Raw genomic sequence first — 26,581 nt, forward strand, 5'->3', positions numbered from 1 at the left:
ACTAAACGAATGAATCTTTTATAATCACTTATTGCCCATTTCGAATCCGGGGTTTGTAACTTCACCAGTTTTCGATTTCTCCGGATTGGCCGCATTGTTGTGCATGGCCGCCAAATAACTCGATCCTTCTAAATGCAAAGTACTTTGCCGGTGTGATGATCGAATTAGACATGTGATTGCCAAGAGAACGACCAACACTCCCAAACCGAGCATGCCGTAAGAAAGAACTTTTTTAGCAACTGGCGGATATTTGGTTGCCAAATTTAATAAGTCGGTGATCTCATCGGGCAAATGGTCGATTCCCTGCAATAGCAAACGGTGTTATAGATACATATTTTTGGCAGAAATATCTCAATTATTATTTTTTTCATTCGTTTATTAGAGTCCTAAGTATCAATATTTCCACCTGAATTTGAATATATCATTTCTGAATACAATTCGACTAATATCCTAGGGTACTTAAGAACATACGTAAGACTTCATGACTTACAATTGAACTACTTTAAAAATAATTTTAATTTAAAGAAAAGATAAAAAATGTATAAATATATCTCGTTTTAGACCAGGTAATTTAGATTTTATTTTTATCATAAAGATTTCTTCTAATAGCTGTAATTATTAATTTCCAATTATTTTGCACTAAATTTTTAAATAAATTTTACTCAATTTTCTTTCCTCAATATTTTTTTTCATTGGGAGGTATACAATTAACACAATTATAAGTATATACATATTTGATTATGATGAAAACTATAAAATATTTCATAGCGATTTCAATAAGGAGCAAATAGAAATATGAACATTATATTTAATATATAATAATTTATTGAGAATTATGAAAATTTTTGAAGAGTTTAAATGAAACGGTATCGATATCATTATCTCATAAAACAAATCAATTCTTGAATTTTATATTTTCTCTAATGCTGACAATGTATATGCAAATATTATTGTAGTGGTAGTAATTCATATGATCTGTTTCATTTGTTCGTTCATACTTGTCTTTATTTTTATAGAACTCTCGATGGAAGCAGTGCTTTACTATATACATATGTATAGTAATTTTATTTTAAAATAAATATATAAAAAATAATAAGTAAATATTATCACAAAAAAAAATATTCCAAATTAAATATAATCTATATCTTACCTCTTCGAACCACAAAATTGGAAAACAATATCGGGGAAGTTAGCTACTTGTTTGATATCCACCACTTGTGAAACTGCTAAATTGATTTGAATGCGAGCGCGTGCTTGGAGAGCATTTCCCATTTCCTGAATAAATTGAAATATTAATATATAATAACAAAGCTGAACTGCAAAATACCATAATTACAAATTTTGAATTTTATCAGGTTATGGAACTAATGACATCGAGTATTTGGGATTCTCTTATTGCTGATATGGATAAGATGAGTTACTTTGAACTTATTATTTCGATATCAAATAGTGATTGATACACATTCAATATTCAGTTAATAAAATAAAATATCACATGTTGTTTATTAGTCAGGTAATGTTTAATATGTTTGCGCTGAATTAAAAAAATATTAAATTTCTTTACAATACGATCTATCGCGCGTAGTATACGAAACCTACGAAAAAAAATTTTCTCTCTATCTCTTTATAATTATTAATTAGGTTTAACCCATTAGGACATCCACATGACGTGCTGAGTGTACGAATGTCGACCCTAGACGACATGTTATGTTTGCCTTTGTTCAGATTTATCACTATGATTAAGGTATTGAGAATTTTAGTCTTTAATTGTAATTTCTAATTCACTAGAAGCGTAATTTTTAATTTCTGAATACATTTTTATAGATAACCATAGAAATATTTTAAAATATATCGTTGTGCCTGTTCGTTCAGTAGTGCAACTGAGCGGTACTACTGCGGAAACCACACCCGCAGCGAAAGGGTTAATATTGGCAGGAGATCAAAAAATTTTCTTAGGTTTTCGGCTGAACTAAAACAGTCACAAGACATGGATGCATTGATTTAATTTAATTAATGAACCTGGAACAAAAATTAGAATTCCACGATGATAGCCACTCGGCCAATCAGCTATTGATAAGGAAAAGCTTTGCAAGCTATGCATGCTGCGCGCTGCTAAAATGCAAACTTTAATTAATTTTTATAAATAAACCGCTTTTCATAGGTCTCTAATATTTTACCACGGTCAGTTTGGGCATCAAATTTACCATTGTGCCAAGTTTCATCAAAATCCGAGACGAGCAACGCGCGGGTTCTCCTTATAGGATTAATAATTAATTATAAACCTGGCAGTCTTAGTGTTGAAAACAGTGAACGATTTGAAAGTGTAATGTATTATCGTGCGAGTGTACTAACCGGCTGGACGTCGATGTAAAGTTGATGTTTATCTTTCTCCGGTGGCGAGATGCCTTCGACGGCAAGCCTCAGTGAGTCATTTGCCATATAGAAATGTGGGAAACTCAGCAAGATCGGCGAATCTGTGGAGCAAAAACAGTTTGCACTTGCATAATTGTACGAATATATGATCTCATGATGTGTTCGGATTATTCAGCACTGGCTTGTATAATGTATGTGATACTTAATGTTACAGACAATCTGAGTGATACTACTACTTTGTCGTGATATGAACATTTAATACACATTTTAGCAATTAATGAATATACAGAACCGAATACTTGATTTTGCATACTAAAAATATTTGTGAAAAAGTATATATACTACATATACATACTACATATCTATTTGAGAATTGCTGGATAGGAAACGAACGTAGTTGTTAGCGGTGTTATTTCCTTGTCACTCATAAATCAAATGGATGTAAGTGAGATTCTTATAAATGCTGCTAATATTATTTGTAAAGTGTATTTATATCAAATAAGATATAAATATGCGTAGAAAATGTGCAAAAAATGGATAAATTTTATACATGAAATTTTAACCCCATAACTTGCACGCTCGAATTAATTCGACACTCGAGAGTGAAAGCTTAGAAAAAGAATCGTGTTATTGATATTTATCATTTACATAGAATTGTAAGCTATAATACTTCTTTGTTCCACCCACACCAAAAAAGAAGCTCCCACGAGATATTGCACTGTGCGAAAAAAAAGAAAAGAGAAGTCGATACATATGTAATTTTTATAACTGATAAAAATGTTTTCACTCTTAATAGTAATGCGAAATGAAAAATAAAAAAGTCGATGGACGTGTAACATTGCAATATTCGGATCTTTTCTACAATGTGGATCAAAATCCAAAATTAAATTAAAAATTTTGATTAATTTTGATTTTTTTTGTTTTTTTGCCAAAACAATGTTCTAAAGCTTATTTTTACATTAAAAATAATCTACCAAAGGTCACAAATATTGATATTGGTTATCTTGACAACGTTATAGAATTTGAATTTATGCGTCATTTCTTAAAAAATTAATAATTTTTGGTAAAATAACAAAAAATTCGGAATGTGACCTGAAAGTTGAGCAGGTCCATATAGGGTTAAATTTTATTTATCATTTACCAGCTCAAATTCATTCAATTAACATATTATTATTGATCTAGATGAACTTGATAAAAAGCTGATTAGTTCCAAGCATTCGACTAATGCAATTCTTTAATTATAAATTTGAAAAGTGTTTACCATATTGACACAAGGATACGTTGAAAAGTCCATGTGGAGCGCACGGTGGACCAGCCGGACAGAAGCATACGTTGTCGGGATTCTTCTCAACGCTGGCAAACACATCAGGAGATGGCGTGAAACGATATCCGGGTACACCTTTGTTTGTTACTTCTTTCTCGAAACTGAAAGATAATTCAAAATCGTAAGTTTCTAATTGCTAAAAAAGGTGAGTGTGCACCAAAATCTTGGAATACAAATTATACAAAGCACGCAGTTATTTAGTAATCTTAAGGGGGTATTCTAGTGTAGAGCGAAGAGTTTTAGGTCATTTTTAAAGTGTCGTAAAGAAAGCAATGAATGTTTTCACTATCTATTTTTCTACCATTTGTTTATTAATATCATTAAGATACAAAACAAAAATTAAAAATGAAAAAGTTAAAAATTGTAAAAACTAGCAACTGATGAAGTGGGTGATCTCAAAAAATTGGCACCCTCAGCCTTGACATGATTTCAGCCCTCCTAGCCATCAAAAATGCAAAAACTAAAAAGATCATTTATCTACAATGATGTCGCAATCGGCTGAACTAGCGATAAGTAGAAAAAATTTTTATTCACAAATTGGCGACTGTTTGAAAAAAAAAGTTTTTTTGAGTTTCTCGAATTTTTTAAAAATAGTAAAAATAGGAATTTCGGGATGATTCTAGTTCATACTATAGATAGACCTATAAACAAGACTATCTGAAAATTTCAAATAAATTGGTCGAGTAGAACTCTAGAAATCGTGACAAGAATACTGAAAAAGTAAGTTCTGAGAAAAACGCTTTTCAAATTTTCAAAAACCTTCTCGTACTTATATTCTTAGATAGTTAAACTTTGAAAATATGAAATAAAAAAATCGATTTTTTTGAATTTCTACACTAGAATACCCCCTTAAACAGAAAATTATATGAAAAGTGAGATTGAATGATGTCCATATATGAAAGAATAAAAAAAATCATATTTAAATTAATATACATTGCATTTCATATGTGTTAGCTTTTAATTTTGAAATAATATTTTTTCTGGTACCCCTTTGACAATTTGATTAATCAATTTTAACTTATTGATATACAGTTGTTCTCGTTTTTAAAATAATTCTATGGCATATTTTGACAATTCAATGGAACAAATCATAAAATATTAATTAATGTTGATCATCTTTTAGTAAATCTGTAAAATATTATTACAATATAGTATATAATTACTTCACACATAGGTTGGAATTTATGTTTTGGTGAAAATGTAAGCGGGGATAGAAATGAATACCTTTTGTCTTTAACAATTAAACAACAAAACAGTAAACAGTCACTTGATATGAAAAAAATATTAATCGTAAGCAGTTTTTGGTATGAATTCATGAAACCAGAATTTTTAAAGTAAATCCATAACGTGGCGGGCATAGTTCAGTCAGTAGTATGCCCGACTCACACGCTAGCGATCATAGAATTTAAATGGTTGGGTTGAAACTAATATAAATTTCGAATTGTTATATAGAATTAGAAATAAGGAAAAAATGAAGAAATGAGTTGTAAAAAATGGATAAAATAGGATATATATTAGGGTGGTCCCTAAAATGGTCATTTTCGAATTTCCTTGCTCCCAGGGTTTCAAATGGTTTCAAATTGATAAACAATTCTCTGAAAGTTTTAGCTCTTAATATTAACGTTTAGATAGAGCGCAATTCAATCAAACTTCGTATGGAAAGAGCATGAAAAAATTTTGAAAATTAAAAAAAAATGTTTTAGGTATAACTTAGCGACAAAAGAATGAGTTTTATTCATTCATTTGTTCGCTAAATTACATCTAAAAAACATTTTTAAAATGTTTTGAAAATTTTTCCATGCTATTTCCATACAAAACTTTGATTGAATTGCGCTCTATCTAAACGTCAATATTAAGAGCTAAAACTTCCAGAGAATTGTTTTTTTATCTATTTGGAACCATTTGAGCCCCTGGGAGCAAGGAAATTCGAAAATGACCATTTTAAGGACCACCCCAATATATATATATATATATATATATATATATATATATGTAGTATTTAATAATATAGGATGAAAAATAGTATAAAGATAGTACATAATATGAAAAGAAATGTTGTAGGTGGCTGAATGCTCTAACAAGAAAAAAATAACATCTTACAAATTTTTCATTTCTGCATTTAATTTTTATGTCGTTTTTACTTGTGACTGAGTCAGTTCATCGCGTATAATTTGTATTGCTGTTTAATTTTATATCTTCAATTTATTCAATTGTTTATGACATGAGAAGAAATGAAATAAGTGAATTCTTACGAAAGCGGCAACAATCTGCACAAATCCTTCTCGTAAACGTAGAGCGTCGTGTTCTTGGAGATGTGAGGCGGGAAGATGGATCCATCTGATCCGTTCAACCTATTGCATTGCTCTTGGGTCCAGTGGGGCAGGTGAGAGCGCCCGTTGTAACGGTCGATGATTCCATATTGTGTTATATCACCGGCCCCCGTGAACATGGTCACGCGGTCGTTGGATGTACCGTTTTTCTGTTGATCGACCAGATTATATTATGTGAAATTAATAGAAAAATAGCTAATGCGATTCTTGAATAGCACGATAATTTATTGACCCTCTACTTGATTTGTTCTCAAAGAATATTACACACACACACACACACACACACATATATATATATATATATATATATATATAATAAAATTATTCTTGGGCATCCATCCAGTAATTAAAAACAGTTTTATTGAAAGAAAATGTTTTTATTCAGAAAACATACGTTTCGGGTTTTGATTTGACCCATCTTCTGTGCATACAAATAAATTTGAAAATAAAACACAAAAACGCACGAAATTGCACGAAAAAATTATGAAACAAACGTTTTACACGTTGCACAAACTCCAAGCGGACAACATGTGCGTTTGGAATAAGCTTTTTTTATATTAAAATATATTATTTATTTTTATTTTTATTTTAATTTTTACGATTAATTAAAATTTATCATAACTCGACGTTTTATAAAATTGTTGTTTCATAATTTTTTCGTGCAATTTTGTCTGTTTTTGTGTTTTTTTATTTCAAATTTATTTGTATGCACTGAAGATGGGTCAAATCAAGTCCCGAAACGTATGTTTTCTTAATAAAAACATTTTTTTTCAATAAAACTGTTTTTAATTACTGGATGGATGCCCAAGTATAATTTTATCATATTATTTCACCACCTGAAGAAAAACCTCTCGCTTTATATATATATATATATATATATATATTAGTATATGTAAATATAAGAACAAAAACGTTGTATACGTTTTTTTAATCCGGGAATTAAATTTTGAAATCGGCGTCTTGTTTCTACAAGTTGATAAGAATGTAAGCTGTCGAAATGGTTTTTTGAAAATCTTTGGTGAAATATTGTATTTTTAAAAAAGTCTTACAGCGACTTACAGTAGGGGAGACTAGGTACGGTTGTGACTGTCGACATTACAGCTAAACTATACTGAATTTGACATGGGGTTCAAAGTGAGAAAGATCTAGTATGATTGCTTGAACGTGTTTCCACTACCATATTCAGTCTGCCAGTTAAATCAGTAAATAAAATAAAAGGCAGTAAATAAAAATAAAAACCCAGTTAGTTTTTTGCATAAATAATTCGGCGCATTCATAACGATGATTTGTTTTCAAAAGTGTGTGTTGGGTATGTTTGTGACATGTGGTTGTTGGGTGCAGACTAAACAGATAAAGAAGATCAACTTATTAGACAAAAATCGAAAGAAAAAAAGAAAAGAAAATTTAATACAAGAAAACAAAAGATTTCACAAAGAGATTTTGTTTAAAAAATTATGGTTCGTTATAATATTATGTTGTCATTATTGTCAGGAATATGTGCTACATATTTCTTACAATAAAAGTCGTTATAAACCATTTTCGTATTTATATTGATTGTCTTTTAAACTATTATTATGCATCCACACCCCAAGGACGATTTCACTCTCTTTTTGTAAGATTTAATTTTATGACTAATCCAACCGTATTTAAGGATTTAAGGATTTAAGAACAATATTTCAGTATTTCCACGTAGACAAATGTTCGAACTACCATTTAATTTACTTTTCTCCCGGCTAATTGGTTAACTAACAAAATTATGGCTGAACAAAATAGTGGCATGACCGTATCTACTACTAAAATACTAATTTAATTGAAATTATATTCAGAAGCACTTAATCTTGACTTTAGTGGTTTTAGACTGAAGTAGTAATTTAACGATATTAAATGCACACACACACACACACACACACACACACATATATATATATATATATATATATAATATTTAACTAATAGTTAGCTAATTTTATACTTGAGCAGTGCTGGATTACCCCATAGGCCCGTGAGGCCCGGGCCTAGGGCGGCAGAATTTGGGGGGCGGCAAATTTTTCAGAATGTCAAAAAAAATTTAAACTCGATAAAATGTCTCGATAATTTATTTCAAGGATTAATCCTGATTTTTTTTATAAATTTACAGATCGTTTTACATAAAATAGAATGTAAGTCGTAATGGGCGAGTGTAATCATTGACTATTAAAAATAACACAGACATCGTATAACAATAACATTAAGACTTTTTAAGTGTTTATTCATAATCTCAAATGTCGTACAAGTGTAATTTATTACCGCAACGATTAATGATTCATCTGCTCTTATCATAACTAAACTAAGCATATCCCAATAAGGAACCATTGAAATCGATTTTTATCGCCTAAAACAACAACTTTGGCGAGCAGTGCTCGGGTTCGCCCGCTATGCGTGAACTGCGTTTGGCCGTGTTCAAGTCAGTGGTTTCCAACCATTTTTGCGATGCGCACCCCGATCTAATAATAAAAACTAGCTGTAAGTGGAATTCTGTCTTAAGGCAATTAGGGCATCGTGCCTTAAGGAAAATTGCTGGAACTTCCCGTACCAAAAATTATTATTTTTTCAAAAAACGATTAACATTTTTGAAAAAAATTTACTTCGAAAAAATAAGATTTTTGAGAAACTATAAATTGGACAAAAAATTACTTTTTTTTGCAAAAAAAAAGTTTTTTTAAAAAAAATTTTTTTTAAGAAACCCCACGTAAAGATATATAAAAATTTTCATTTCCGATTTTTTTGCGATTACTATAACAATTAACTAATTAATAAGCAATATTATGTAAAAATATACATAAAAAGTGAAAAAAATAATGAATTTTTATGTATATTTTTACATAATATTGCATATTAATTTGTAGTATGATAATATCAGTTAAATATTTAAATATTTATGAAATAAAATTGTTAGAAAAATAAAAGAGGGCGCATTTTTTATTAGATTGGGGGGCGCATCGCAAAAATGATTAGAACTTCAAAAAAAATTGTTTTATTTTCGAAAATAGTATTTTCGAAACAGTACGTCACTCTTGGAAAAACCTCGCGCCCCGCTAAGGGTGCGCGAACCACAGGTTGGAAAGCACGGGGCTAAGTGGCTAAAATCAAATAATAACAAATGTATAAATCTAAGATCGAACTATAAACAAAACGCAGTAATTATTTCAGTTTTACGATAGCCGTTTAAGTGAAAAGTCTTATAATTTTATTATTGTGTTCAGTACCATTAAAGAATTAAATTAGATATTATTTTGAATTAGACTCTTTTTTAACTAAGTTTTTTGGTTTGTCTGAATTTAATCGTTTTATTTACAATTACAATGAGTGGGTACCGGAAAAAACTAAGTGGTGCAGAATATCGTAAAAGGAAAACAGAAGAATCTTTAAAACAAGAGTGTTTACTGAATAAAATTCCAAAAATTTCTAATTTTATGAGAACTGTGACAAGTTCAAAAAAAATTGTGAGTGATGATCAGCAAGCATTAGGTTCATCTGTTGTAAGTATTTTGATTACTTATTAGTATTTTTTTTTAAGAATAACCTTGAAAAAAAAACGATTTTTTTATATTTTTGAGCTTTTCGAGTTTGCGTCAATCGACGTCAATTTCGATGTAATGAGCTTAGTAACTTACCGGAGGCTAAATTAAAGTAATTGCAAAAAACGAAAATGAAAATTTTCATGTTGTATTTTGACCAGTCCTCTTAGTCATAGATTTTTCATGTTAAACTGCGCAATAATGAGCTGCAATCGTAAAGGAATCAAAGTTACTGTTGAATATGGTAAAGATATTTAAAATTTCTAGGTATTGGATTTGGCAACAAGTTTGTATTTGAGGAAATGTGACATAACATAATCACATATTGTTTTAACGTTAATATTAACGCTAGAATTTTTTGGTAGCCGGCGAATTTGCTGTTAGTCTCTAGAAGATCATTTATTGACTTATTAAGGTTTTGCTTCGATTTTTTCTCAATTCTATCGTTCTTGATATTAACAACTTGTACAAATGGATATTCATTAAGAATATGTAAGAATTTTGGGAGATCTTAGAAATGAAAGAAGTTTTTTTTAAATTAAAAAATATTGACGTATTGAAGCATTAATTGAATTTATAAGAAGGCTGGTCCAGCGGTTTGATAAAATGAAAATGTTTTGAAAATGTCATTTTGCGATAATATATGATGATTTGGCATAATTGCATCAAATTGTCAGATGTTTAAAAAAAGTTTCAATAAGAAGTACAAATTTTGATTACATTTCTGGGTCCCATACCAAGATTTACAATATTCAACAAATAGACTGCAAAGCGGCGCTTATGCGCTTCGATATATCGTATTTCTGTCTATCGTAGCTTTTTTCATGTTTTTTTTTTTCAAAAAAAAATCAAATTTTGCCATAACGTTCCGAGGGCATTTAAGCATGCAGATATATAACATATATTCAATTACTATAAACTATCCTACGGAAAGTTAATTATGAATATATTAATGTCAGTTGTAAAAAGATATTTTTGTTTTTAGCCGGAACTAAACGATACTTCAGCACAAAATACAGAAGCACAACTAAAACCTTCTTTATTGGAAGATACAAACTCAAGCAAAACAACGAATTTTTTTTTATCAAAAGATGCGATAGAAAATTTATTAGCAACCGAAACGTTTCAATTGAGTGATGATCCTTCTTTCTGGAATTTAAACGATGAAACACGAGATTATATAACTAGAAACGGTATACCAACAAATAATGTAACAGATTTTAAAAATTCGAGAAATGTTTATAACGATAAAACGAGATTTTGTTCTGAAAGTTTGTTCAAACGGACTTTGAAAAATGGAGAAATACAACGTCGAGAGTGGTTAATATATTCAGAAAAAAAAGGGTCGATATTTTGTGCTCTATGTTTACTATTTGGCAGAAGCGGTGAAGTAAACGCTTTTACTGGTGACGGGTTTCGAGATTGGAAGAACTCAAAAGCGCGCATTGAAGCTCATGAAAACTCTGATTTTCATAAAACCAACATTAGCCACTTTAAAGCTCGAGCTGTCATTCAAGGTCGTGTTGATCAACATCTAATGAAACAGCTCGATAACGAAATTTTATACTGGAAAAAAGTTTTATATCGAGTAATTGCGATCGTTAAATCTCTCGCCATAAGAGGGCTGCCATTCAGAGGACATTCGGAACGAATTGGAGATCAACATCATGGAAATTTTTTGGGTTCTGTCGAGCTTCTTGCTGAATTTGACCCATTTTTACAAGAACATTTAAAATTATACGCGCATCCCGGTCGTGGAAATACCTCTTATTTGTCAAAAACAATTTACGAAGAAATAATATCATTAGTTCAAAGTAAAGTATTGAAACATATTACGAAGGAAGTGCAATCTGCTAAGTATTTTGGTGTAATTGTGGATTCTACGCCTGATATTGCTCATGTAGATCAACTGACAATAATTATTAGGTACGTACGTAATAATGGCGAAATTGTCGAAAGATTTTTAGAATTCATTCCAAATACTGGTCATAAGGCTCAAGATATTGAAGATGCTCTATTAAAATCTCTTGAGAGAAATGGTTTGGATATTATGAACTGTCGTGGTCAATCATACGATAATGCAAGCAATATGTCAGGTGTATACTCCGGAGTGCAGTCAAGAATCAAAGCAACTAACCCCTTAGCAGAATACGTTCCTTGCGCAGCTCATTCCTTAAATTTAGTGGGTACTTGTGCAGCGGAATCTGTAACCGAAGCTGTCGACTTTTTTTCTACTCTGCAAGAATTATACAATTTTTTTACCATTTCAACCAATCGTTGGGACATCTTAGTACAGCATACAAGTTTAAGACTCAAAAGCCTTTCTCAAACTCGTTGGTCTGCTCGACATGATGCTTGTTACGCATTAGAAAAAGAGTGGTCTGGCACAATTATTGCATTGAAATTTATTGCTGAAAACAATAATGAAAAACCTACAACACGGTGTCAGGCTAGGGGATTGCTGCAAAAATTACAGCATTTGGAAACAGCAATACTAGTCGTTGTTTGGAATGCAATTTTGGAACGCTTCAATGCTGCTAGTAAAAAATTTCAAGACTCAAAATCTAATTTATCATCTGTTTCACAAATGTATAGTTCTTTGGCATTATTTTTAGAGGACATGAGAGCTAAACAATTTTCCGAATACGAGGAAAAAGCCAAAGCACTTTCTGGGGTAAAAAACTATCATCATGACAACCATCGTAAAAGAACCCGAAAATTTCAGGCAGATGAGTCACAAGAGCATGAAAAAGTATTTTTATGTGGAGAAGAACATTTTCGAATAAATATTTATTATCGAATTTTAGACACTTTAAGTGTTCAATTGGCAGGCCGTAAAAGTGCTTATCATACGCTCTATGAAAAATTTAATATTTTTGACAATTTGTCTGAAATAGAAACTAGAGAATTAAAAATTCGGGCAAATGAGTTAGTCACCAAGTATCCTGAAGATTTGGAAGACACATTAGGAAATGAATGCATTCATTTACAACAACTACTTATAGAATCTTTTTCAAGTAAGGAAGATGTTCGAACCGCACAAGGAATATATAATTTTTTGCATTCTAATAATCTTCGTGAAGTTTATCCAAATATAGACATTGCTTTACGGATCTTTTTGAGTATTCCTGTTACAAATTGTTCAGGAGAAAGGTCTTTTTCTACTTTGAAAAGGGTAAAAACATATTTACGAGCAAGTATGGGCCAAGATAGACTTAGTGCTTTAGCATTACTGACTATCGAAGCACAACTTGTTCAAGAAATTGATTACAATGATATTGTTGATGTTTTTGCTCAGACAAAATCCAGAAAAAAAATATTTACGAATAGCTATAAATCATAGTTTTAGAAAAATGTGTATTATATTTATATTATATTGTTGATATTTAATAAACATTTATTTGTATTATTTAACAATTATTATTTCAAAAAATAAAATATATATCTAAGTAATTTAAAATAAAAATATATTTTTTAAATAACAAAATAAATTTTTGTATATTAAAAAGGGCGGCTGATTTCATAGGGCCTAGGGCGGCAGATAGCTTAATCCGCCACTGTACTTGAGCATAATATAATATGGTTAAAATCAAATTATTTATGTGTAGCTATAAGAAATGAACTCTCAAATCAATTATTAAGAACTATATTATAAATTACATCAATTGACACAATGCAAGACAGCAAGATCCAAAACCTATTTGAAAATAGTCAAATTGTAATTGCGCCGAACTGCATTTGCATTTTTATTACAATGATTTCGCGAAGGTTAAATCATAACTTTATGACACCGATAAAAATTACACAACCGTGCAATATGGTGTATTCAGAGACTTGCAAATGAATTTTGTTAACAAATAAGAACTTATATACATTTTCACACGTTTTTATTACTTTATGAAATAAGACTCTGCTTTAATTGCTCATATATAGAGGTTGTATTATGAAACTGCATGTTTCAAAATAATTTTATTAAAAAGCCAGTGCAGCATTATTTGGCCATTCATAATTGAAAGCTTCTCTTTTATTATCGAATATATACTAATTAATTTTATCGTATGATGCTATTGAGTTTGGTTAATAACTAGTAACAAACCTACAATCCAATAGTAATATAAATCGACTACATATAGCATAACTCAAATTGTTTTTGTTAATGTTTATGCATGTATAGAAATCCTATTAAGATAGTATTATTTTTGTCTTATTAAATAGTAAAACAAAGGTATATGTATATTATAATGAATCTACATGACATATGACTATAATATATATATATATATATATATATATATATATATATTAACCCTTACAGGGGCATAAGTACAAAACAAATTGAACAGTATTGTACTGTAAAGTATTACTTAAAATTCAAATCGAATTACTGTGAATCTATTTCAAATTTTGCTCGCAAATATTTAATTGCTAGTTGATTAAGTTTTCTTACCCCGTACATCAGACCAAATTCTTCATAGGGAAGTTTCTGTTCCTTAGGCACGACGTCTTTAGCAAGTTTCAATAGAGGGTCTTCGTAACCCCACAGAAGTTGCCCTACTGATACCTATAAATAAGAATAAATAAGATCATACAAGAAACGCAAAAACATTATAAGTTAACAGTAAATTCCATTAGTATCTTGTGCTAAAATTATGTTTGTTTCAAAGATGCACATCTGAAATTTTACACTATACGTTATGGTTTCATATAGTTTGTAGCTTAAATTTTTTAACAATGCAAGTTTATGGGTAATAATTTTAAAACTTGAATTCACAACTATAGATCTCTGTAAAAATCAAAAATATCAGCAACCAAATGTTTAAAAGATTTAACACAAATAGTTTTTTTTTTTTTATATTTTGAATCAATTGAGACAATTGTTTGTCACTGGTATTCGGTCTATTAATTTCATGCTATTTTTACATTTGAAAGCTTTTCGGAATGACCATATATACAATTTTTAGTAATACTTCTATACTTGAAGAAATATAGTTTTATTATTATTCTTCAAAAATGCATTTTCATTAATTTTATATTTATAGTAAAAGTAACTATAAAGAAATTTCATAAAAATTAGCCTCATAAATAGTAAAATAGATATTTATAACTTAATAACATTTTTATATATATATATATATATATATATATATATATATATATATTATAACTTTACCTCAACGAAAGGTTTAATTTTTAAAATGTCCATAATCGAAGCCATTGCCAATCGCAAGAACCTGGCTGCATGTTTTGATTGAGATGTGGCACTCTGAAAGAAAAAGTTTCATATATTAAGCAATTTGAGCATCTATAAATAAATAATAATTATTTTATATTAATGCACGGTTATAATATTAAAAATCAAAACGTGATGATGAAAATAGAAGTAAGGTGTATTTCTATTAATTAAAATTCGTAACATAGTTATCAGCTGTAGAACTGTTCAAATCAAACTTTGTACCACAAAATGGACTGAGTGAGTGATTTGGATAACAATTATAAAAATAAATCCTATTTTGTATCTCAATAAAAACATCCATTTGTTATAACATTGAGTATATTAATGGTAAGCAGTTAAGAGCGACGGGACTTGTTTCAGAGGTCCCGGGTTCGATACCCACTTCGAGCAGGCTCTTGCCAGGCAGCAGTGACAACGATTTTCACTTGGAAATATAGATAGCAATATGTTTCCAAGTGAAAATAGCCCTTGCCCGGCATTGCTGCACCAATAAAAAGTCAGCCCTATTAGATTAATTAAAATCATCAAATATGGATGGATTAACCATTGGGTTACCATCTAAAAATACGAAGTAAGGAGAAGTTTCAGCCCAACAATGTTAAAAAAAATTAAAAAAATATATATATTAAGATTTGGTCTACTTTGGTCTTTTGGTCTTGAAATTCAAATGAAATAAGACAATTTTATTTGCGCGGTTTGGTATCGCTAAGTACAATCAGAAAGTTCACCTCTATAATAACATGACAATGACCATTTATCTTTAAACAATGACTATATATTGATATATCTATCACTTACATACAAATCATATTGACCAAAAAAGTTATTTAGATGCAACAGATAATGTTTTGACTATTCATTTAATAATTATTGCTAAATTGAATGAAAAGATTTCATCGCATTGAAGACTTTTTACGATTTACGAATATTTTACGATTAATATCGAATATTTAAATTAAATATTTAATATATTTAATTAAATATTTAATAAATGAAATAGTGCATATCAATTTTGAGCACACTTTATATGTGAGGGGGCGTCCATTAATCACGCGAGCGAGCTTTTAAGGTTTGTGTACACATTTCTCCTTGATGATGCATGGTGATATTCTAAATTACCCCCCTTCCCTACCAAACATCACATGCATTTTTATTTAAGTGAAAAACTATTTTTTTTTTTTTTTGAAAATGTTTGAACCTTTTTTAACAAAAATGGTTAAAAAAGAAGAAATACACGTGATATCTTACTATACTCCTCCTTCCCCCACGTGATATTTCATGATTTTTTGTTAAACCCCCCTCTCTCCCCCTGAAGACTATTAAACCGTTTCGAACTTCTGTATATCGTCCGACAAGTTTGAAATGGATCATTAGTTTTTTTTTAAATTATATATATATATATATATATATATATATATATATTATATATTATACTTATTTTTGACAGTTTTTTTAGAACTCTTCCACATAAGACTTAATTTTTTTCGTGAGACTTAAATCTTATCGGCCGCGTAACCTTTAGACGGCATCAACTCAATCGTAATGAGTTTTGTGTAAATGTAAATCAAGTTCATTATCATTACATTTATTATTGCTGAAGAAAGTGAGTTTCGTGATAAAGCGATCTGAGTAAAGGTATACTTTCGCGTTCTTATATTGCTTCAATGAATTTCTAAATGGAAATAAGTGACTGTCTGCAGACGCGATTGCCGGTATTTCACGGTGCGATGCGCCACTTGACGAAATGATTAATAAACCTACGGCCTGGCGTTATTTTACACATTTATATGCCAATTATAATTAATTCAAACTGTTTAATTAATTTATTTAAATAAACAAATTTAGTTAATTGTGCATCACATTTCAAACGTACTTATCAAACATAGTTTTTAGAGCGTTTTTGTGCTTGTTGAGTGTTTGAATTGGAAAATTATTAGTCATTTTCAAATTTGGAAAAGGGGACATTCCCTTTCCTTGAAACGTTAAATAAAAAAACAGAAAAATAAATTAAATGAATAAAATGTTTTGAAGAAAAAAGGAGGCTTATTCAGAAGTTTAAATTTTCTACGTCACAATGTTAGTTACAGTACTCCTCCAAAACGGCTTCACTGATTTTCACCAAATTTTATATGCGTACTCAGTGGGTCTGAGAATCGGCTACTATCTCTTTTTTATTGTCTCTAAGTGGTAATGGTTGTTCACCCTTAATTTTTTTTTCATAATGTAGCACTAAAATTACATACAACCCCAGATTTTTCTTTTTATGTCATCAATTCCAATTTTTTCCTAGCCATTTTGGTATACTAATCATTTTTCATCTCGCATGCAGTCATGAAAGTTTTTGACTTAAATTTAGCTTTTTCATTGGAGTTTATGAAAAACATTAAAAAAGATTCTATTTTTATCAACCAACTCCAACCCTTTTTTTAATTCATGGAGTCATTTGTTTTTACTTTAATTTCTTCAATACGGAATTGAAAAATACTTACAACTCTAAATTTTTGCCGCTCTACCACATATCCCTACATAATAAGTCATTTTTGTAGTTCAATAATTATAGCTCGATAACCGACCGATGTGTTTGTCTAAACTTATTAAAAAAATTAAATTTATTCTCTCTGTCCGCTGAAACATTTTCAAAACAATGCTTACCTATTAGCGACCATAAGGTTACCATCGATAAATATTAGATGATCAAATTATTGATCAGATTATTGCATAATCTGATTGACAGTATTTTCCTATTGCGAATTTTTTTCTATGTGCACACACATTATAGAATTTATGATTGGTTTTTAGAAAGAGCATTTTAGCAAAAAAATGTAGAAATTGAAGATTAAAATCTGAATTTGAGAGGGAACTACTGGAACTAGAAACCATAAAAACCTTTGACAAAGCTCTACATTTTTCCAGGGTTTTTGAAACCACCAAAATTTAAAAATAAATGTTTGGTTTTTGCTCCCAATTCAAAAATCAATGAATTAATGAAAAGAGTGGTGGTAAGCGGAACCCGGCATATCAAAATTCGCCAATTTAATTGAAATGAAATCATTTCCAGATTATTCACACTACAATATTCCATGTATAATTAATAAATGTACGAGAAGATTGAAATACTAAAAAAGATCAATAGTCAAGCAAAAATCATGTTTAACAAAAAACAATATATTTTTTAAGTGCATTACGCGGTATTAAGTGATAATTGATAATCTACATATATTGCTAACATTATACAATATGTAAAATTCTTATTGTAGTTGAGAATACTACAAATTAATCTAGTATCTCTGATTCATGCATATGCAATGAGTCAATTATGTATTTACTTTGTAGCTATGGGCTTCAATGTTGAATTATAAATACCCTTGTACCATTTTCAATGAAAGTTGTTACTTTCTGGTTCTCTTAGGTTACTTATTCAGGGATAACGTCTTCTTATACACAAAAGAAGTCGATTTCTTGCATTCCTACTATTTTGTCTACAATTGAAATAACAATAGTAGGGAATAATCAGGAGACTAGTGCGTAGTGTCGTTTTTTCAATGTCTCGTTAAACTAGCTATTAGTAAAATTTATTATTTTTTACTATTTTCTTTGCTATATAATGAAACATCTTATAACAGTCATTAAGACATAATCTTAATGATCTTTTAAGTTTGTCATAAATTTATCATAAATTATATTAAAAATTCTTATATTGAGATTATTATCTCTTAGCCTAGAAAATTATGACCTTCCTAATATAAACCACAGAATGTCTTAACGCTCGTAGCTTATGTAGAAATTTATTATAATAAAATGTTGCACACTGTATGATTTATATATTTGTTAATGATATAAATAAAACAAACGTTTCTCAACTTTAGAAAGCCCAACTGATTATCCATTTTTGACTGATATCTGCCAAATATATCAATCCAATCATTACAAAATAATATCAGTATTCGCGATTTATATAATTTTCACAATACTAATGTGAAATGTGTGTAACACGTACGTCCATGGCCTTCTAGGCAAACGGCTGTCGTGATATGAAATATTCAGAAGCGACTACTCTTCATGTAGGTAGACTAACGTTTGCTCTCCGCAGAGCTTTTCAAACTATATACATTGTTATGTTCAATGTATATAGTTTAATCTTACAATTAATGAAAATTGTTTTGAGATATCGATAACGTATTATAACGGCTAGAACCATAGCTAGAACATACATAGGGTAGAGCGGGGCTTAAAGATCCACGGGTAAAAAGGTCTTCAAAAATAAGTTAAGTAAGGATTATTTTAAGTTAAGTAATATTAGGAAAAAGAGGGAAAAAAATTTATAATGAAGCTTCGCTTCAACTTTGCTTTTTGGAGATAAACGACCTTGCTTGAAAATCTATAACAAAAGTATTTTCTTTCGTTGGTTGTGTGCACTTTTGTTTAGTGTACGAGATCTTAATTATGAGGTTGTCAAATATCTCCCTTCCGCTTTTTTGCTCTTGGTTTATAATACAAAAAGGCGGAAGGGAGATATTTGACAACCTTATATAAATTTTAAGTATACGCTATTTAGTTGTTTTATAAGATGCATTACAAATTTTAAGTTAAGGACAACGAACTAAGCGTCCGATTCAATTGATTCAAAGAATTTTCTGCTTGTCTTAACAAAATAATTGATTTTGGAAAAAAAAAATTTTGTGTCATTTTATTTTATTTATTTTTTTTTTTTTTATTTTTTGTATATCGAAAATAATTCAGATTTTATTTTTAATTCTGACTATAGTTCTAATATACTTTAAACAAATAATTTCAACTCTGCAATTCAGTTTATATAATTCCTATTTGAAAATATTCAATATTCCTCGAACATTTCGTTACGGTACGGGAAGTTCCAGCAATTTGCCTTAAGGCACGATGCCACCCACCCCACTAGTTCTTCCTCTAATTGTGAAAATTAAAGGTAGATTGCAAGTGTGTAGTATATGAAACCATTGGTGCATTTATTAGGAGAAATGACAAAATACTAAATCACACGTCATAATTTACTTCACTCTTTATTTTCTATGTGCATGTAAATAGTTTTATCAAAAACATATCGTACTTTTCACGGAGTGAATGTAAGCATGATAATATGATGGTTTATAATTTTTAATTGACTATATTTAATATTTCTGAAAACTCATATCGTCTGAAAACATTCTAAACCTCCTAAATTAATAAGGAAAAAAAATAATTTCTGCAATAAATATAATGTTGTGCTAAGAATGAATTTTTTTCTACTTTTTATCATAATCTCTTGAAAACACATACAATTGTTTATGATCGTATATTGAAAACAAAAACATATAGGTTTTCTTGAAATAAGAGTATAAAAATAGTTGTATTGAAAAAATGGTTATAATGCGAGGATTTTATTCAAACCGTAATATCTTAGAAGTTCGTCAAATAAGTAGAACTTTCCAATAGGATTCTGTTTGATGTTATAATTTGTATCCTATAAAGTAATAACTATACAAAGTGATTTAAAATTAAAGTTTGATTTTTAATTATTTTCTGTTTAAAAATCTTTGACAACCTTTAGTTTCCATAGCATCGTTGCAAATAATGTGGGTCATAGTAGTAATAATAATGCAACGCTCAGTTGGAGAATAGTGAGTTTTTTCTCGGCGACCTAAATGATTCGTGAAATTAGTGCCGCCCGGAGAAAGACAGAATATCGATCATCATTATTGAAACAAAGCGAAATGAATCGAATCAAACTGTAATTTAGATCAAATTGCTGTTAAAGATTTAACTGTGGACGATTTGCATTTATTTGAATATTTGGAAAGCGAGATTTGGATTAAATTGATATTGAATTCATATTAATTAAAGACGTTAACATCAGCCACTGTTCTATATACACATATAACGGATGTTACATCAATAAAAAATTTGATTTTGTAAAAAAAATTTGACAACCATCATAGATAAACAAGTATAAAAATTTGATTTTGTAAATAAAAAAAGACAACCATACATTTTGGCTAACATTCTTAATTCAGTGGAAAATAAAAGTTGATATACTAATTAAATATAACAATGTGGCATGAGGATGCGCACAATATTTACATGGCAAACATCAAATAGACAAGAAAAAAAAGATTGCGCGTAAGGTTCACACGCGATTGAAGTAAAACTTATTTGCTACTGTATAAAATGGCATTTAAGTGAAAATAAATACATCATATAACTATTTTGAATAATGTTTATTAGTAATATGGTAACACTCGTGATGCACACATTTATTAGTGTCAACCATTATACACATTTATATAATGATAAATTAGAAATTATATATTTATAATAGCATTAAAAATGTGTATAGTATTTAAAAACAATAATGTAATTAAAGTCATACTTCAAATATGGCATGATCGGTTTGTCACTGTAATTAGCCTTTAGAAATGAACCTTCATTAGAGGAATGAAGTAATTGCTAATTAATAAATTCTATAATATTCGTTTAGACAGTAGATTGAATATTGTTTTCGCAACTTCACTCATCATGTAATTGTGTTTGAAGAACTTTATATAATTAAAATTAACGTACATTTATTGACTGCTTGTATTTTTTTTACTTTTTCGCTGGCGATATAATCTCATTCATTGAACAGCTATAATATCTGTCTTGCATTAATATTATTAATATTTTCCATTTTAATAACTTCAAAGATTTATAGAAACTACGAATAATATAGAAATAATTTCAAAGGAACAGGGTAAAATATTAAGGAACAGGGTAAAATATTCTTTTGATCCAGGCATTTTTCATTAAATCGAATATGTACTACGATGTAACTTTCAAATGTTTATTTATTTATGCCGATTTCCTTTTTGATATCGGTACGCACACAACGTTGATGCCGGTACGCATACAACGACAGATCTCTGTTCACATGCACGACGACTAATCACAATCGATCCGTATAGCAATGATATCATCGAGAACGAATGACGAATCTTTGGCACTCGACTCTTATCTTATCTCATCTGCCGTAACGCATTTCCGTTGCATTTGTACGGATTTACACCCTAAAGAGGTTCTACTTCTAAAAATTTATTAAAGCATCGCAATAGTGTATTTGTTTTCTGTATCTGTGATAGGTATCGTATATATATTAAGGTGGTCCTAAATATGTATATTTTCTAATTTCTTTGCCCCCAGAAGCTCAAATGCTTTCAAATTGATAAAAAAAATCCTTGAAAGTTTTAGCTCTCAATATTAATTTTAAGACAGTCAGTACTCCAATCAAAGTTTCTTATGGAAATATCATGGGAAAAAATCCATTTGTTTTTTAGAACTTTACTTAGCTTTATTAATTTTGGAAATGCATTATTATATTCTATAAAATTCATAAGAAATTTGTTATTTTATTTATATGAAGTTAACACATGGGCAAAATGTATCTTCGTTTATTGATTATGCAATTGGAAATTACATTACCATCTGCTCATCATGAAAGGTCAAAAGTGTTTTACTAAACCTATTTGCGGATCACACTTTCACTGCTTTTCATTATATTAAATTTTAATATATGTATGTTGATGCATGTTAAATTAATAGTCTGTTAATGATTTATTACTGTAACTTATCCTTTTCTATAGATCTTATAACCTTCAGTGTGCTCTCTGGCACTTTCATAAATTGAAAAAAAACATAATATGTTAGATTTAATTGTAATTATATAGGTAATGGATGAACGATTAGAACTTTTACCCGTATTTTGTAGCAAGGTTCACTACAAAAACTTCATAATAAATATAAATATTTAGTTTTAAAATACTGTATTTTTTATGTCGTCGTACAATTGTAAGTAGATTTGATTATTTAGCGACATCACATTTTACCAGGATTTGTAAGCGAATTATTTTACTTCGTCCAGAAAACTTCGAAACGTAACGATATATAAAAATCTTCATTTTCTATTTTTTTGTGGTTACTATAACTTACCCTACCCCTTACCCTATATTTTGTTTAGTAAGCATTTTAAGTCTTCAATACTAAATAATAAATAGGACTCCGCGTATGAAAATAGAAATATGATATTCTATTCTTTGTGTTGTTTATCAGTGATCTTAAGTACAGATTGTTCTAACCAGTATTTTATTTATTTTTAAAACAATATTGAATTACAACATGGGACAATAAAATAAAACATGCAATATTTATCTATCGATCTTTTGGAACAATGGTCGTTTGTTCATGTTACATCTCATTTGTAAATATCCGTAAGACAATTGGCGTTTAAGAAAACGAGATGAGCAAGTGTACACTTTCCTTTGACAATATTTACATTATTCGTTATAGCCCATGTGTTAACAGTCGGTCTTGGCTGGCTTTCAGGAAACAGCCTAGTTTTCAAAAACTCAAATAACGTCACATTTACGATTAAAATATGTGACAAATATAACTCAGAATCGTCATTAGTCGATACTGACAATGATTCATTCATCAGGATATTGAATCCAGAGCAGTTTGAAAGCTAATTTCCAAGATTCGAAACAATTTCAATGTATTTCTTCAATTTTCTCGAACTAATCAAACATTTTTAAATAGAGTAGAGCGGAGCTTAGATGTCCGCAGGTAAAAAAGTCCACCACCGATATTTCAAAAACAAGTAATGTTAAGAACTTTTTAACAATTTTTGAAAGTAGAGGAAAAAAGATGTATAACCAGCCATTATCTAGATCTTTACAACGTTGCTTTCGGGAAATAAACGGCAATATTTGAAAATTCATAACTAAAGTTCTTTCGTTGTTTTTTAGGTTGTGAGCACTTCCGTTTATTTTTCGAGACCTTCATATATTTTTTAAGCATACATTATTTATATTTTTTTAAAACTTACACGTGAGTAGGGTAAGAACCTCTACTCTGGCAGAGGTATGAACAATAAAAAATAGTAAATAAAATTTTACAAAAGTTAAGTTAAATAAATATTTATTTTAAACCTGCTGATGATTTTTTTTTATGAAATACTACATCAATGTTATATACAGTTATTATCTTTGAAAATAATACCCAAAAAATTTATATTTCGTATTAGTTAAATAATGTAGCTATTATTTCGTAAAATCTTTTTAAGACTAAGAACATACATTGGACCTGTTTGCCCCATGGACGTCTCATTTTACCCCGCCTATGGGGTGAAAAGGACCAGGTTACAAATGGTTGAACAACAACAATAACATATTTCTAAAATGATGAATTAGCTAGGAGTTTAACTGAACATAGTCAGATAGTTGTTTGTTTGATATGTGTTACTTGTTATGGTATAATTGGTTTGGTTTTCACAATATAATTGCTCAAAGTTAAATCGGACCTTTGTGCCTCACCCTACCCTAAATATAATATGCTTATTTCGTTTGTTATTTTAAAATTATCAATTTATTTGAACAAGAATATTGATAATGAAAGGATTAATACGCCATACACAATTAATATAACAGATTAATTAGCTACTTCTAAACACATGTACTAATACAACGGTTTTAAACAATGAAAAATTATTTTAATTATTTGTATAGGGTATTTGCTAAACTTTTATTTCATCAATTTGAATTTTTTTCTGTAGATGGCAGGTGGTTATTTTTCCTCTCCATGATGAGCAAAGAAAAGTATGTATAAATAATTCGTCTATAAATTGTATAAAAAACAGTTGATGATAGATTCAAAGGAAATAATGGGCTTTGTAAATCAAATATCTGTAATGGATAGATATAATTTAAATAAAAAAAGAATTAAATTATTATTTGTGTAAGGTTATTTAATTATAACGAATAATATATTAATCTAACGTCTAGATTTTTATTTCTATTGTTTAAATTATATGGTTGACAAAGTTAAAAAATTAAAAACGTAAAATAATTTGCACATTTTTATCATACGTTGTTATAGTTTCACTATAACGTTATCGTTTTTGCTTGATGTGAATATACACTGCAAAGTTTATATTTATAATATGTTACGCTTGTGAGTTTTTTCGTTTTCAATTGATACTAATCTAATATTATAGAAATGGTATCACATTTCCTTATCAGAAAAACAAATTAAAAAACATCCGTTATTTCCATATTAATTTTCTAAAAATGAGTTAAATAGACATTAGTTTTTCCCCAAACTTAAGAGGACAAATGGAACAATTCTGTATTCACAAATCATCTTTGAAAATTAAGAGATGTTCATTGAAAAAACAAATGAAATTATTCTTGTTACATTTGAGTGATAACAATTAACTTTACAAGCTTTTCAGGAGCTGATAGTCATTACAATGTACTAATTGTAATATAATAAATAATTAGTACGTCGAGTATAACAATTAAATCGTAAAATTTTTCAATACTAAATATTTACTTGCTAATTACGAAAAAAATGTTAACACGTATCATTCGCATTTATAAGATATTCTTTAAATCATGGTGGTACAGTTGACTTTTTCGAGGAAACTTCGATGAAAACCAAAGCACGCATATATATATATATATATATATAGCACGCATATATATATATATATATATATATATATATATATTCACACATACTTTGTCAAAGGATTCACAAAACTTTTGACTTGAAAAAGAAAACAGAAAAGAAAATTACCGAATCCTATTTTGTTTCTCATTCGAGATGTCAATTTAATCTTGCTTTGGATAATGCGATACTCATAACGAATAAATTACATAACTTAGAATAGTTTTTGTGATTTTTTTATTATAATTGGTTGTCCATTAAGTCAAATAAATTACTTTAGGTCTACAAATTTTGAATTCTGATCTACATAGTTTTGATTCTGCATAGAACCAACCCAAAAAATTTGAAATCCTGAGTATTGACTTATTTAAATTTTCTTTAAATTAATTCACATTAACTCTATTATCAATTTACAATATAATTTAACGCAGCCCAGAATGGATATGAGCATACAATAAATTGACAGAGATGGATAAATTCTTGCAATTTCAATAAGATTTCAAGAGATTTAATTGAATTTATTAATCTAATTTAGTTCATTAACTTTGCTTAGGATAAGTTATAGTAATCACAAAATTCAAAAATTAAATATTTTATATATCTTCACATTTCGAAGGTTTTTGAACATTTTGACATACTTTGGAAAAAAATGGATGTATGTGGGTGCGTGTGTGTGTGAATACAAATGTTTGTCGATGATTTTAGAAACACGGATCAATCGATTTGAGAAATTCGAAAAAACATTCGATTCCTAAAAAAATATTCAAATTTTTCAAAAATATCAAAAATGACAAACTTATTTTTTTAAAAAATAATTATAGCTTTTTAAAAAAATTAATTTTCGATAAAGGAAGTTTCTGCAATTTGCCTTAAGTTTGCACCACTAGTTAAAATTAAAAAAATAGCTTTGAAAAAATCTAAATTTTCAAAAAACTTAGCAACTTTTTCAGTTTTCAGAAAATTTTATAGCTTTTTTGAAAAATTTAATTTTTGGTACAAGATGTTCTGGGAATTTTGCCTTAAGGCACGATGCCATGCACCACTAGGTTTATTAAAATTTCAACTCACCAGCATAGGAATATTGGGTACGACGACAACGTCTTCTTCAGCTCCCGCCGAAAGTTCTTCGCTAAATCGGTACACTTTGCGTTGGTTGAAGCTGAGCGTGTTGTTGTCATTTACCTCGATGTCTACTTTCTCCCAATCCTCACTGAAATATGAATTGTCACATTGTTTAATTGTATCACTTTGAAAAGAAAACAAACTCCGTCAT

At 29.1% G+C, this 26,581-nt stretch overlaps 1 protein-coding gene across 1 annotated transcript; it reads right to left on the reverse strand.

The window, feature by feature from the left end:
- LOC113382680 (scavenger receptor class B member 1-like) lies at window positions 1-26,581 on the reverse strand. Its single transcript, XM_026620917.1, is given in 10 exon segments — window positions 1-303; window positions 1,151-1,176; window positions 1,179-1,275; window positions 2,353-2,474; window positions 3,635-3,798; window positions 5,950-6,176; window positions 14,032-14,145; window positions 14,755-14,847; window positions 26,377-26,518; window positions 26,574-26,581. Coding segments are annotated over 10 exon segments (1,272 nt in total). The 3' UTR covers window positions 1-24.

Source organism: Ctenocephalides felis, unplaced genomic scaffold (assembly GCF_003426905.1).
Source record: "Ctenocephalides felis isolate EL2017-DRISC unplaced genomic scaffold, ASM342690v1 CF-g0.4_SCAFFOLD_03566, whole genome shotgun sequence".
NCBI classification, from domain to species: domain Eukaryota; kingdom Metazoa; phylum Arthropoda; class Insecta; order Siphonaptera; family Pulicidae; genus Ctenocephalides; species Ctenocephalides felis.